Genomic DNA, 16,380 nt, shown 5'->3' with positions numbered 1-16,380 from the left:
TATTAATGTGTGGGAAGTTAAATATATGCACCAGTGCTTGCAACATTTGTTGACATTGATTTGCTTCCATTATACTTTTCGGAAAACAAACTCATCAATTAAAAAAAACTCACTCCAAGTTACCTTTTTAAACAAAACATTAATTGGCTAGATAAAAAGCACAGCATCAAAAGCATTTCAGCTCTAGAATAAGGCCAAGCAGAGAATGGAACCATTATACAAGCAGCAATTCCCATTTTCTTAAGATAAATGCGTTACGTTTTTCTGCGTGAGAATATTTTTTCGTTACAATCATAGGCACGATGGGGTGGGAGGTAAGTAGATTTTAAGGCTGGCTGGTACATTTTCTTTGCAAGGCTGAATTGCCACAAGAAATTAAGCACCAAGTGTACTGAGTATGATATATGAAAACATAGCCTATTTTATGTGTAGTTCAACAAAATAAGAATTTTTTTAAAACTGAGTAATTGTTGAACAAATTTGTCTTTCAAACATATATGTGTGTCCAGTCTTATGCTTGCTCACAGCAAAATATGTCCTCACAGCAAATCTATGAGTGATGAAAAAGCTACCGATTTTATTTTTTAATAGCCAGAAATGTCATCTTGACCCATTTTCAAGAAAAACTGCATAAATGATAGAGCAATATAGGCAAACACTTATATAAAAAATAAAAAATGTTTAAAGGCTTTTAAAAATATATATTAAGAATAAAACGGTTAAGAATACACATGCAGTGAAATGAAGAACATGACTTTTATCCCAAGATACCTGTATTACACTTCCAGACAACTCATCTGCCCAGAGAGAGCAGTAAAAACATAAACGCTACCCCAGCAGTTCTGTTCCAACAGCATCTGTTAATTCACTCCATTTATAAAATACATATTGACAAAGACAACTGAACTGGGACCAGGGAGATTTGATTTGGTGTGAGAAAGTCAATTCAATGTGATTTTGTTAAAGGGCTCCTGCAGGCAAATAAAGGAGTTTAAGTAATAAAGTACATAAAGAGATGTTTTACGAGTCAGCCCCGTTTTGTGGCAGCTGCACAATGAGCTGCCAAGCAAGAGAGTCTGGTACAGGAGTGATATTGTGTGATTTCGACGTTGATGTTGTGGAGCTGACAAGAAAGGATTGGGGTGACGAGGAGCAAAGCGGATGCTAGCTGTGTAATTCACCACTGGAATGGAACAAAGGCATGGGAACCCTTGGAGAAAGCTGTGATGCTGTCTGGTTTAGCCCTCTTCCAACAATTATCACAATGGTATGGGAAATCCTATAGCTTTGGGTGAAGAATACATCTAATGTTACCATAGGGGTTGAAGTGAGAAAGAACGCAGGTGAAGAAAGGATGACCTGTTTTTGGTGGGGAAGGGCACGGGATGCCCGGTCCAAGGGGTTCATGGAGACTTATACTTTATGATACCTGACATCATGAGCTTGATTTTCAAGTCTGAGTATCAAATTAGGGTGCTCATTCCACAGCTAAATGCTCTCACTGACATGTAGGTTGCCAAATACCTATTTTAGTCACTTCGGTAGCAATCTGGGCACACAAAGTGGAACTGAGTGCTACAATTTAAGATTTCCATGTTTAAAATTGGGCTTCCCTTCTAGATGACAATTAGTAAAGAATATTTTTCTTCAGACTGAAAACACCTACAATTAACAGGCTTTTACTTTTTCTCTGAATACTGTATTAAGAAGGATACTTGTACCGGAATACCTACTTATGGTTGTTAATAATAACTAGCTCTTCAATCTGTAGATCTCAATCTGCTTCACAAAAGAGGTAAGGATCCCTGCCTCATTTTACAGATGGGGGAAACACAATGGCAAAGCGATTTCTTAAAAACAATGAGTCCTTGTGGCATCTTAGGACACTAAAAAAATTATTTGGGCATAACTTTCATGGGCTATAACCCACCTCATCAGATTCATGGAGTGAAAAAAAGCAGGCAGGGAGAAATATACAGCACATGAAAAGATGGGAGTTGCCTTACCAAGTGTGTGTGTGTGTGTGGGGGGGGTCAGTGCTATCACGGCCAATTCAATTAGGGTAGATGTGGCCCTTCCCAAGAGCTGACAAGAAGGGGTGAGTATTACCCTTTTCCCCATTAAGATCTCAATTTTAGGTCACTGCAATTTTATGTGCAACTGTTAAACTATCGGTCCTCCTGAAGCATGGGCTGAATCTATTCTATCAAACAGAACTTGATGTGTGACAGGTGGACTGGATATAGCAGGTGGGAACAGGTGATTTGATCTCATCACTAGATCTGATTATTTTAAAAAAGCTATGAGCTATTTTCTCCAGCCCCGTGTGGGTGCACAAATAGGAGAGGGTTCAATAGGACTCATCCCCTCTACTTCCTACTTGTTTACACACCCAAATACCCAGGAACAATGGAAATCCTTGTGCTGAGAGGCACGCGGATTTAGTACCCTCTCAGGACAGGTATCGCCGGGGGGGTGGAGAGACGACTGGAGTGAGGCTTGACACAGAGAGGGGGGCAGATGGTGCACTCCTCTGGGTTTCCAGAAGCTCTAGGAGGTTTGTGCCTGCATGAAGCACAGAACCTCCTGGAGGGAGGCTGTGCCCTGGCTTTGGCACAATGTAGCCCTGTATTTTAATACTAGAACTATGTCACTTTTTTCAAAAGGCAAGAGGAGAGAGAGAGAGATGATAATGGGATGTGGAATGAAACGACCCACATCCCTGAATGCTCCTTCAGCAGGGTGGGGTGGGGAGGGAGTTAAGTCTTCATTTTAATGAACGGGGCAAATCTACTGTACATCTACGTGCTTCATTGCAGAGTGGCCAATGTTGGACTAGGGCTGGGGAGGTGGAGAGCCATTCCTGCCCAGCCCTGGTTTTTCTATACAGTACATTTTGGTGGTAATGTCAGAGCTTACCTGGGAGTGGTCTGTGTACAGTTCCCTTGTCTCCGTCACCGCAGCAGATCAGGTCTTTGCTTACTAATTGCCCACCACAGCACTGGTGACTGAAGCCATCATGGAGTGATCCACCACAGCAGATCTGACTCCCTGACGTGGAATAAGGAGTACCCTGGCAGCAAGAGTCACCAACTCCAACCGAAACCCTGTTTTGTTCTTCATTAGGGCAGCACACTTCTCCTGTTAATTTAAGTATAAAATTGGTGATTTTGTGCATATGCGGCTATTGAACTCTATGAGAGAATTCACATTGACTGCAGTGGATATTGGATTGGGGTCATAGTCTATTATCTTTAAATACAAATCATTGCACATGAAAACACAGACTCTTTTGCACAGAGTCATTTACTATACTTCAGAGTGCTGTAACATTATAAATGCTTATAACACCATCACCACAAACACACAGGCACCAAAGCAGAGGCTAAGTTAGAGCTCTTTGAAATGAAATGGCTCATAAGATGTTTATTGCAATATAAGCAAGACAAAGACTGCATAGAAAAGCAACATACTTTTCAAAAAGCTTCTATATTTGTAAGCACTTTAAGCTAGATTAGTGTTGGTTTGATACTTGTAGCATAGGCAGCCACAGAGTAATGAGATTTCACTTTTGAAGGCTGCCAATTACCGCCATTTATGATGGTGGGTTTTGATAGGGTTAATTGTGCACCAGAAATGGAGAGGCGATTGCTAATTCATTCAACACAGGACACAAAGTAGCTATCAAATGGTAACAATTTTCACTCACTACCATTTTGGACTTGATTTGAAATAGTGACCTAAGAGTGGGGTTTCTATAGTATCTATCTAACCTGGAATACTTTGTGTGGCCCAAATGCTGATACTGCAGGATTTGAAAAGAAGCAGGGAATAGGGATGATGGCAGTGTTCTGCTTTTCAGGACAGACAGCAATACTGACAAAGTATTTGGAACTCTCATTACTTTTTAAGCAACTTTCTCTTGTCCTTCTAGCTTCATTTTCCTTTGTGACAGACACAGCTCGAATCCTCTTCTCCCGAAAGGATGAGTGTTCCAATAATGACTTTAAACCCCATGCAGCTATTTATTGCAAGACATAAAATATGCACGGATGACATTCAAGGCAGAGTATTATTTCTCTTCACTCAGAATTCGCTGGTAGAAAACGTGGCATGTGAGGGGTACTAGCATTATTTGTTTCACTCTGCTTAGAGAGTGCAACCTCCCATTTTAGCTCTGGGATACATTTTGGCACTTCAGCCTGCTCCACAGTCACAGAACCGAGACTTCCTAATTTGTAATCTCCATGCCATTAGCACAATATGCTGCTGTACATCTAGTGCCATCAAGCTGGCCAAACAACATCTGGGAAATATGTATGCTTAGAGAGTACCCTGTATAAATATCTTTATCAAATAAAGTCAACAATAAACAAAAAGACAAGAACAAATCTTTCCAGTATAATAGATATAATCTGTTTAGATACTTAGCCATACTTTTCTTCATTCCTCATAATCTAATTTAGTGACTGCACAGCAATCGGCCTTAAAACAGTGAATGTAGGTTACATCAGTTGGAAATAAAACTGTTTTTTGTAAAGGACTATTAGACATTAGACACAAAGGATCAGTAACCTTCTCATTAACCTCTCAAAATGGGATCCATTCCAAGCTAAGTTTGAAATGTTTTCTCTCTGAAAACTACCATGCAGTCTTACCAGTTAATTGTTATCTTTATCAAAGAATGACCCACATTAACATTTAGCTTGGGGTTATTAGCATATTTATAAAAAAAGAAAGAAAAGTGACCAACATTGTTCATGTTGCTGCCCTTTAGAATAAGAAAAAAAGAGGGCGAATGCACTTATTTAAAAAAAATATTTGCAAATCATGTACAAATATTCATGGCTTCACGCTTGAGGACTATGACTGAACATGAAATATTTTCAGATACAAGATGCTTTGTGTCACTATTCTTTTCTTTCCTGATGTAAACAACATTAAGCTAGTTAACACAGACCACTGGATGGGGATAGAGGTCACAGAATATAATCTTCCCATTTCAGTACATTGAGATTAATGAGACAGCAAAATACTTTTTTCTGTTTTTTCTGAGAGAGCATTTTTCTGATGACATCATGGTAGACATTCTAATATTGTGATATATGAATTCCTTTTCAAGGGATTGGCGCTCAATATGTGCTGAACATTTTGGCAGAAATTCAAGCACTTCTGAGCATAGACAGTGCATGACATCTCATGGGTAATGCAAACATTTTAGCTCCTGACCTATCAACTGCCTGCAAAGAGATTTGCGTACTAAACACCCCCCAAAAAAATCTTTTTGAGGGCAACCAGGCCTACAGTCCTTGAATAAAAATCAGTATCCTACATGGGAAAAATACTTAAAAGTCATATTTCAGGAAAAAAATACATTTGGGGTTTGCAAGCTCAAATTTTGTTTTAAAAACACATCAGAAAAGGTGAGAAAAGCAGCCTATCATAGTACATTACAATACTGCATAGGAGCTACCGGCTTTGGTCATTTATATGCCAGAAAATTAGGATGTGTTGGGGAGATTACGTGCATTTTAGCAATTAGGTGATTAGCTTCAAAGAACCCTTTCCTAATGTGATAACATAGTATTCCTGAGCTGCATTTCTAACTTTTCAGTCCTGTATTGCTGTCCAGTCCCTAGGGTGAAAGTGAGTGGAGTCCTGGCACACTACTGAGACACCACTTCTCTACCTATCACTTCACCTAACAGTGAGATCATCTGAGTGCTTGAAGTGATGGTCTGCACAGGCAACAAGTCTAGAGTTTAGGGAGTTCTCATCTGAGGTTCCAGAGGGTCTGTTATTTATTTTTCTGTAGGCTTCAGCTACACTATAATTTTAAACTGACATGGTAACCAATTAGCAATATGGTTGGCTCTAATGATGGTTTGTGTCAGCACATAACATCCTGGAGTGCGTGGCCTCATAGATTTCTTTGCATCATGTTCTCTGGCTCGATCCTATGCTCATGTCACTGGTCAAGCTTGTATTGCCTTGAATGATGCAAGATCAGAACCTCTTTCCACAAGAGAGGCACTACGGGGCAGCTGCCCAGATTTTCCTAGATTGCACACATGCAAAAACAATTAGGCAATAGGGCTGTGTTGTCGAAGAAGCTGGTGTGTGCACAGAACTCATGTGTGTTTGTTGTAAATGGGTCAGATAAGCATGTCACAAGAGAGTCTGAGCATATTGGAGAGCCTCTTTACTCAAGCTTTTTCTGAGGAGTTGGGCTAAGTGGGGACTGTTCCGTTCCTTTTTGCAGGGGTGGAGTTTCTGTAGTACTGACATTTTATCTGTTTGTCTATCAAGTTATCTTTTTCATTATTTTCAAATTTGTAGTAGGTGCCTAAACAGAAGGATGATGAGTGCACAATATAAATCAAATGAACCAACCAATGAACTGGAGACCTAAGATATAGCAGTCAGGAGCAACAAGAAATATTTAATGTTCTCCCTTTATCCCCTCACTGTATAACCTAATAATGTTTACCAGTAAGTAAGTGATATTTTAAATGTTAAATGGAATTTGAAATGGATAATTGGAAGCCTTCAATATGAAGTAGAATGTGAACATTTAACCAAAAACATGATTTATTTTCTGAAAATTAGAAACAAAGGCCCTTTTTAAAAGTAATGGTTACGTTACAAAAGTTACCTGTAACTTGTCATGTGTTTCACCTGAGAATTTTTTTAAATACAATAGTGTTCTGTTTATATGCACCATTAGTAGGAATTCCTTACAAAGAAAACCCCACACCATTTTGACAGTAATGGTGCTGTCCAGGGATCTGCAGAGACCATCATGTTACTGAACAGTCCCATGGATTAAAAAAGATGACATACTTTCTGCATTTGGAGAGGGACTCTGCTGCAGCAGTATTAACACAGGAGCATCTGAGAAATGTTGAGCTTGCCATCCAACGTATATAGTTGCACTTCTCTGTACGTATCACAGGTATGGAGGGACTAAAAGCTCTTGCTACAGGAGCAGGCAGGCAGACCACCACAAGATTAAGTCACACAAAAGACATAGCACCACAAAATTGCCTGGCAGCATCCCCATTAAGCAGCAGTTGTTGCTGTTAAGTATCATTCATGTTGAATTTGTTTGGGAAACAACCCATTAGGAAGATCTATCGGTTAAGCATTTCCTGTGTAAGTGGAGTTGACCATTTTTAGGCAGCAATATCAAGGCAATTTCTCATTGCCCATTCCATGTCAGCACAGAACCTTTGCTCATCTATAAATGACATCAAAATCTCTATAAATGCTGAACATATTAATATGTAGTCACTTTCCTTGGTTTAAGAGGTACACCAACTCTACTGTGCAATTTTATTTCTTTCAAATGCTTGAAAGAAGTTGCCTCTTACCTGCTAATACCCTTGTGTAATAGCCACCACAGCACTGATACTTTGGTTGCACAGCATGTATCTGACCACCACAGCAAACCCCGAATGAATTAAGAATAAATGGAATGTACTTGTCCTCACAGCACTGGAAGCCAGGTTTATTGTTGTGCAGAATCCCATTACAACACACCTAAAAGTAGTTTAAAAAACAGAAAGCCAATATCTGTTAAACAAAACATAATGCACTCGCTGACAAAACAATGTATATGAAAAATGTGTACAATAAATCCTAGCTCTGATGTTAATATGAATGCAGACAAACAAAATGCAACACGGCTAAAATCCTGTGCCCTCCAGCATTATTAGACTTCAATAAACTACTGTTCATCTGACAGAATGTTGCTATTTTGTGGCCTTCGACCATGCTGCACCTTAATAAAATACTCCATTGATATGAACAGGGCCACCTGTGGGGAAGGGTGTGGTAACTGGGGCAATTTGCCCCAGGTCCCAGGCTCTGCAGGGGCCCCGCAAGCGCTGGCCCAGTGGCAGTCTGGGTCTTCAGCGGCATTTCGGCAGCAGGGGGCCCTTCAGTGCTGCCGAAGACATGGAGCAACTGAAGGGCCCCCACCACCGAAATGCTGCTGAAGATCTGGACCACCGCCAGGTGAATACAAGCACCGCAGCTCCCCCGCTTTGCCCCAGGCCTCCTGAATCCTCTGGGCGGCCCTGGATATGAATTGTCTTCACATAACTCCTACGATGTTTGAGTCTCGCAATGTAGAGTAGATTTCGATATATAGATATAATCTGCCCCCACCTTCCCATATTCAATTTTTATTTTGATGAGACATCTGATCTAAAAACCTTACAACTAAGAAAAACAGGACTTCCCAATATGAGCTCTTGAGTTTCCTTTTCACATTAAAATAAGTAGTTTACTTCTTATAGTGTACGATCTCTTATTTATTACCACAAGTCTACAGACAATATGATCTCAAGAGAATATAATTTATATACTTTTTTCAAAATAAAATTTACATGGAAATGAATTTTGAAAAGGCCTTTTAACTGTGGTCTTCTCTCCAGGTACTGTAGAGGAAATTATACGCATGAACAATCAAATAATTATTTGTATGCTTACTCCTGTGCAGATAGACCGGCATCCTGTATACATAACAAATCATACAGCACAGTTGGGAAAATCATAGTGAAATGTAACCTGAGAACCTGTTCGGTGCAGCTATATTATTTAGAATGGCTGCCCCTTGTGGCTAGAAGGAAAATGCAGTCGGCAGTACAGCACAAGTGTTTAATCGCTATCATCCCTTTCTTTTCTAATTCAGCTTATCACAACAACAGAGAAAGAAAAGAAAAGAACGTGTCTCTCTGTTCAAAAGGAGCTTTTGTTTGTCTAGTTCCTTTAAATTCATTACTGATTGACAAAATTAAATAATTAAGAGAAGTGGAATGACTTACTCCCTAGATTAACTGTTGAAAAAACTGAGGAATGATGGACTAAGTGGTATGAACTGATAAAAATAAAATCGTAGATACAACATTTATAACAACCCTATGTATATCCTTCCTGGAAGAAACACACACAACCCATGCTGCCACCTCCTCTCCTCTGTGCTACTATCTTGACACCTTTTCTTTTACTGTTCATGTAAGAAAATAAATTGTATTCTCAATTATCTTGTAAATTTCTGATCACCAGATTTGGTCTGGCTTTCATGGTGGTGTGCAGTGCAGTGCAGTGAAAGCAAGGAACCACTGCCTGTGACTTTCCATGGTCAGCAAAAAAGCCAGGCAGAAAGGCAGTGGCTCCATCTCTCTCTCTCTCACCACAGGACCATACAATGCCCTAAAAGGGACAGAGATGAGTGAGGCATTATAAAGGATGGTTTCACCTTATAAAGGAGTGTTGTGATAGGCACACTCCTTCTGCCATCCAGTGCACCTCTGAAAAGGTGAAGGTCTGCACTTAAATGTAGTTGTACTTAAATGACCTGTAGTTACTACTCCTTAAAAATAAAACTGCAGGAGGTCTGGTCGGTATTAAGCCACTCTTCCTTCTTCACTCACATTTGTCACCAGATGGACCCAGAGGATTAGCTGCAGTGTCTCTACCTTCTCAGATCCCTAAAAGTATCCTTGGCTCTATCAAATCAGCCCATGTGTGTATCACTGGCCTCAATGTAGACTGCATGAATTAGAAATTCTTCAGACTTCATAAGGGTATCCTCTGCTCCTCTTTTTATATTACTTCTCTTGGGATACCAGAGGCAGTATTTAATCTAGTTATCTGAGTATATGATGGCTTAAAGCCTAGTCTTCAATCCTTCTCTATCTCTTTCCCACTGGCGGTCCCTTCTGATGGTGCTTCTCTTTCTAATCTACCTAATTTGGTTTCTCTGGTTTCTTTCACAGGCTTCAGTTGCTTGTCAATGTCTCCTTGTTATCCAGGATGAAAAGCAGTGAGAACTTCATCCATATAGCATCCCCCTGGACTTTGCAGAAATAGAAGTACTGCACATCTTTGAATTAGCCAGCACTGGATCCTGCAGTAGCCATTTTATAGTCCAGCTGATGCCTTCAAGCAATGCTTCGAGTGGACTGGGCACAGCCACTCCACATGCCTTGAAGAAGTATTGTAAGCCTCACTTTATTACTGATTGTAAAGTGTTTTGAGACCCTTGGATGGAAGGTGCTATGTAAGTGTAAAGTATAATTATTAATGTTTCTTCTTTCCCAACTGAACTCCCTTGGGAAATCCCCTGTCAGATAACCAGCTATGTTCTCTGACCCTCAGTAGCTCCACATTCTTATTTAAAATGACTCAAGTCTTTCTGTCAGGATCTTCCAAAACCCTACACAGAGCTTCCAAAAAAAATCCCCAGTCAGAGCTAAAATACATCAGGACTTCTTTATCTGGCGTTACCAATTGATGTACTTGGTACTATTATTATGTAGCTACATAACATCCTCTGCAGCCAGCTGTAAATTGTGAAATAGCACTTTTTTGGCAGCACTCTCAAGACAGTCAGTTACTATTTGCATTGGTATTAAGTTCAAAGAATTTGCATTATCAACCCATAAAATAAAATGTATTCAAGTAGCATTAGGATTATGTCACAAACCAAATCAGCAAAGGCACTGAAAGTAATGGCTAAAGGTTATTATTATCTCATCCTCTTATATTTAGGTGCAGCAGCACATACTCGATGTTGTAATGGTGCCCAGCAATTTGAGATCCTAGCAATAATCAGACACAGTAGCCCAAACACTTGACCAGGTCTGAGATTCCCCCCTGCAGAAGGCTGTGACACATGTACAGACTAGACAGTAGGTCACAGTGTTATTAGTTGCAATGGTTTGGACAGCGTGTCCTTAGCTATAGTCGATGTACTTAAACATGTTGTTATATTAATTCATTTGCAAATTGATGCCTGTAAAAATCTTACTATCACACACACAGTGATAAATCACTCTTGGGCTGTATTTTCTATGAACAGCAGGTGGTGATCGTGTTCCCTCTGCTCAGGACAGGCTTCCTTCAAAGCTACTAGCTGTGAGCACTTGGTTGCTCAGGCATGCAGTTGTGTAGGGCAGGGAGCAGCCATGTTTATCTATCTCATCACACACACTCCTCCAGAGCCACTTATGAGAATGGCAAGTCTCAAAAGACTAGATGGAATTCTTATGAGCTATGAGCTTGTTAAAAACTCTTTTCTCCTTGTGGAGCAAGCACTGCAGCAAGAACTGACCCATGACATCCTCATGTAGGAAATAAATCTCTTCTATTAGTAAGTGCTACTATTTTTTGGTTAATTGGTCCCCAATACTGTATAAGTTCCCTGCAATCCATTGGCCAGACCATAGGAACTGAAAATGCGTCTCCTGGTGTTACATTACAGGGACCTGGTGCTGTGGTGAGAGTCCAGTGAGGCCTCCCACTCCTTTTCCCAAGCTGTTGCTTTCCTTGAACAATTAACAATGACGTGAATTTTAAAACCTGCAAGTAATAATTCTGTTTGCAGTGCTTTATGTTGCCCTAGTAGAATAATTTGCATTTGGGATGTTATTGACAAAAGCATCTTGCCCAAAGCCTGCGAGAACCTAGAATGGATTTTGCAATACTGTTGCTAGTGTTCACGTGAATGTTGACAGACTTGTGGCCTGACTGGAATGTGCCTTGTGATGCTGCCTTAATGTCCAAGAGTCCTGCCAGTTAGCTTGAGCTATTTCAAGAGGCTAGGTATAGAGCCACTATTTTTGCTGCTGTTCTTCTTAAAGAAATGAGTCCTGACAATGTTTTGAATAAATGGCATTCATGTATTAATTACGATGAGTTAAGGGGCAAGCTTGCACCTCCTGGTAATGCCAGAGCTACGTTTGATTAGTTCATTAACAGCAGATTTATGTAGCTTGTCACTGCTGAAAATAAAAGTACTACAGCTGTATTAACACTTCCATTCAGCCTCGTTTTAGGCACTGAACTGTACACTGTGACCATTGTTGTTATTCAAACTCATGAGCCATTGCTTAATGAAATTATTTCCCTATACACCACTAGTTTAATTAATTGTTTTTATTGTGACAATCTCTCATTGCGTGCTTTGTTAAATTCAGGATGCACATAGCAACAGCAGGACAGTTCAGGTGGTATAGCTACACAGGCAATGAAGAAGTACCTTCAGCACTTCAGGTATCTTAGCTGCTGGGTGGAGCAGCTCAGAACTCCAGAGGATGTTTGTTCAATTGGCTCATGTCCTTTTAAAATCTCAAGTGTGAATAGGATTGTGTGGGCAACACACATTAGTAATGACACCTAGGCAAGAAAGCGTTATGAACTTCAGCAGACTGAAAACACCAGCATAACAATCCTGGGACTGAAAACGAGGTATTGTCACATAGTGTATATTTCATATGTGATTATACAAATGAGGCCCCTCCTGTCAAGCAAACCACAGATGTATTGTAAGCCAGGAGCTCGACAGTCAGCTTTTCAGTAAAGCTTGTCTTCCTATGGTTTTCAGGGCCACCCAGGGCGGGGGGGGGAGGGCAAGTGGGGAAATTTACCCTGGGCCATGTGAATATAGCATTCTATAATATTGCAACTTTTTTTTTTATGGAAGGGGCCCCCGATATTGCTTTGCCCCAGGCCCCCTGAATCCTCTGGGCGGCCCTGATGGTTTTTGACATTCAGGCATCACACACCTGTCCAATGATGGCATAAGAGCATATTTTAATGAATAAATAAATAAATGCCATCCCAAGGACTTTTATTGAATAAGTTCAACAGGTTTACAAGATTCAACAAGTGCAGAACAAATTAAATAGGACTAAACTTAGGACCTGATCCAAAGCCCATTGAAGTCAATGAGAGTCTTTCCAATGACTTCAATGGACTTTGGATGAGGCTCTAAACTACCTCATTCACGGTCCTTTGCATGTGCATGGATTTAGAATTAAACAGTGACTCACACAGAGTAAAAGATTGTTTGACACACTGTATTCCTATTACTGAAGTGCGGGCTTCTTTGTTGGGGGTGGAATTGTGTTTTAACACTCTTATTTTGTGTATAAGGAACAAAGAACACAGCCCCTGTGTTCCAGTGTCCCATAGCAACCAAACTGATATTGCAAAATGTCACCCTTTGATCAACAGTTAAGGAAAAATATTAATACATACCACTGGATCTCCAATTTAATTACATACAAATGGACTGATTGTCCTCTCACTTAATACCTGTACAAATCAAGCATAACCCTATTTAAGTCAGTGGAATTACACCAGAATAAAACTGGTGTGAGAGGAAAATCAGGCCCATTGTCTCTTGCATAAAATATACAATTAATAAAAGGAGTGAAAAGCCAGCTTGCTTGAGGGAGATTCCATGCCATATTTCAGAGATGACTTTGCCAATGTTTGCCCCAATTACCACTAGTTAAAGCCCATATGAAAGGGAGTGGAAGGAGAAGGAAAGAGAAGACCGCAGCTCAGCATGGGGTTTCTGTGACCAAAGTTATTTGATTGCTGTTGAGCAAGCAGATGTGGCTCAAGAGGCACAGTGTTGGCTGAAGTACTTGAGCCTTATGCAAAAGGGAGCAAGAGAAGTTGGGAAAAGCTGATTTTGGCTTAGGAGGGAGGGTATGAAGTAACCAGGTTTCACTTGAAGGAGAGTGAGAGGAAAAAGAACGATTCAAATGTGCTTCAACAGGGTAGCCTCTGAGGGTGCCATAGGAAGAACTCAGTAGCACAGCAATCGTGACAACTGCATTTGAAAATCCACAGGTCTTCTTCAAAGTCTCATTACCCATTTAATCAGAGCCCTTTCAGACTTTGCTGTGCCCCAACCGGCTTGTGTGGATATTGTCCCCCCAACTCATTCACACGCAGGCCCACTCTTTCATCAGTGGCCAAACTTTATGTGGATGCCTGGCTCAGAGGAAGGCAACAGAACGCCATCAATATGTTGGGAGTGTTATTTGCATTTCAGAAGCAGAATGGGCAGGACATGCCCCTAGTTGGACATTCAAATTAGAGCTGTTCTAATCATGGATTTTTTGGTTTGCTAACAGTTGTAAAAAAAATCATAGGGAAAAACTGTTTTCAATCAACCCCAAATCAAAAATTTCCAGAATTTTTGGCAAACTGAAAAGATGGGAAAAAAAATTATAGGTTTCAGGCCAAACAAAACATTTAATTCAATATGAAATTAAACATTTCATTTTGATTTCAAGCATTTTAAAACTTAAAAAAAAAAGGAAAGGAAATTTCTAAACAGGAAAAATCAAAACATTTAATTTAGAAAATGTCAAAATGAAATGTTTTGACTTTTTCAGAAATTTTTTTTTTTAGTTGTTTGGTTTGTTTGTTTTTTCAACCAAAATAATTTGCTGAAACAACATAAATCAATTAAAGTTTTATCAACCTGAACCTGCATTTTTTTCTCACAAGAAGTTTCAGCTGAAAAATTTCATCCAGCTGTATTCAAAAGTATAAAGTGGTGATAGAGCGTCCCATGGTGATTCCCACAGGCCCTTCGGGACTGTTGGCAATCTGTATTACTGCAGGCCAAGCATTGGTTTGTGATGAGTATCCACAGTAGAGAAGATAAGGGGACAATATTTTCATCAAGTCACCTGCATGAATTAATTGATATTTTATATAGGTCTATGTGACATGGCAGTCTTTGCCCTTTGGACCACCTGAAACTGCCTGGGCACTTCCACATTTGTAAGCACCACTGTGTTATTTATGGAGTCCTCTCCACTAGTTCACCAGTACAACCTCAGGCAGAGACATACAATTAGAAATAAACTTCCCTCTTTGCCCACTCTCTGGGGAGGGAGAGGGAAAGATCTCCTCTTCTCGATATCCTGTCTCCTATGGCCCCCTTCCAGCCTTCCGCCCTTGTACTTTCTTCCCTGTTCCCAGCTGACAGGCTGATTGCAGTCATTGGGTATGTCTACACTGCGATTAGAAAACAAAAAAAACAAAAAAAACCCACCCATGGCTAAAAATTGCAGTGTAGGCACTGTGGCTCGGGTTGGAGCCTGGGCTCTCAGACCCATACCTTCATGGTTTCAGAGTCAGGGCTCCAGCCTGAGCCCCAATGCCTATACTGCAATTTTATAGCCCTGAAGCCCCAAATCCTCCAGCCCAAGTCATCTTGCCAGGGGCCAGCTGCTGCCATGCTGTGGATCTTTTATCCCAGTGTGAACATATGTATTAGCTTATCAGCTTCCTGCCTAATTAAGCCAATAAGCACGCATCCTCCCCCAACCTTAAATCCATTCTAGGGGGTAGCGATGGTTAGTACCTTAGTGACCAGAATGCTGGGTCAGCTCTAGGCTGCTAGCACTCTGTCACTGTCTATTTTAAATTACTCCCAGGGCCCTAATCCCACACTAATAGTAATAAATGCTTGTACTGCACCTAGCTCAATAGGACCAAATCCTGAAGAAAAAGGAGAGTCTTCTAGGAATCCTGAGCACTACCAAAGTGCAAACAATAAGTAATACAGCCTCTGGTGGAGTGGACTCAGGAAATAACAGTAGTGCTTGCAAACATGAAGTGTCCTGTCTGTCATAGGAGGGTAACTACCTCAGAAAGCAGTTATGAGGCTAAATGTATTAGTGTTTGTCAGGTGCTCAGTTAGTTCTGCTATGAACACCATAGCAGAAAAATAAAACTAACAAAGCTGTATTTAAAACATAAAAAATGCAAGTATTTATAAAAGACTGTTTGAAGTGTTGTAGCCATGTTGATCCCAGGATCTTAGAGAAACAAGATGGGTGAGATAATATATTTGATTGGGCCAACTTCTGTTGATGAAAGAGAGCTACTCAGAGCTCTTCTTTGGGTCTATCACAACATATGCTATACCTCATCCAGTGCACTAAATGCCCCAATAGCAACTATGTGGGTGAAGCCAAATAATCATTACACTCCAATTAATTCACACAGAAAAATGATAAAAGAGAAAACCACCACATCACCCATGGGCCAACACTTTTCAAAAAGCCATTGCTGCTTATCTGACCTCTCAGTCCTTGTCCTTAAAGGAAACCAGCTCAACACTTTCCAAAGATGAGCCTGGGAGCTTAAACTCATAACTTTGTTAGACACTAAAAATCATGGTCTTAATAAAGACACCAGATTTATATCTGGTTACAACAACTTATATCTGGTTACAAATCCACTACCCCTCGCCTCTCCTTGTTATCCTATGACTGGCAAAGTGTTATTGAGACACTTCACCTTGGAATGTACTAACTACATATGCTAAACAGTCTGTTCCACCTTGTATTTAGTTGCAGCACTCTGAATACCTTTCCCAGACCTGAGGAAGAGCTCTGTATAAGCTTGAAAGCTTGTCTCTTTCACCAAGAGAAGTTGGTCCAATAAAAGATAGTACCTCACCCACCTTGTATCTCTCTCTCTAGGAGACTGAAATTTTCCAACCTAAAAGTCAGTGAAAACTGAGTGAAGAAAAACAAAGTAAACCGCAAATAA

General features: G+C 40.3%; 1 protein-coding gene across 1 annotated transcript in view; it reads right to left on the bottom strand.

The window, feature by feature from the left end:
• USH2A (usherin) overlaps positions 1-16,380 on the bottom strand; it is a 596,134-nt gene that overhangs the window by 128,620 nt on the left and 451,134 nt on the right. Inside the window, 3 exon segments of the mRNA XM_030557510.1 lie at positions 2,920-3,141; positions 7,374-7,542; positions 13,446-13,451. Of these exon segments, the coding sequence (XP_030413370.1) occupies positions 2,920-3,141; positions 7,374-7,542; positions 13,446-13,451 (397 nt within the window).

This window comes from Gopherus evgoodei, chromosome 3, assembly GCF_007399415.2.
Source record: "Gopherus evgoodei ecotype Sinaloan lineage chromosome 3, rGopEvg1_v1.p, whole genome shotgun sequence".
NCBI lineage: Eukaryota > Metazoa > Chordata > Testudines > Testudinidae > Gopherus > Gopherus evgoodei.
The sequence above is the reverse complement of the archived record's forward strand: the minus strand, read 5'-3'. Positions and strand labels throughout refer to the sequence as shown.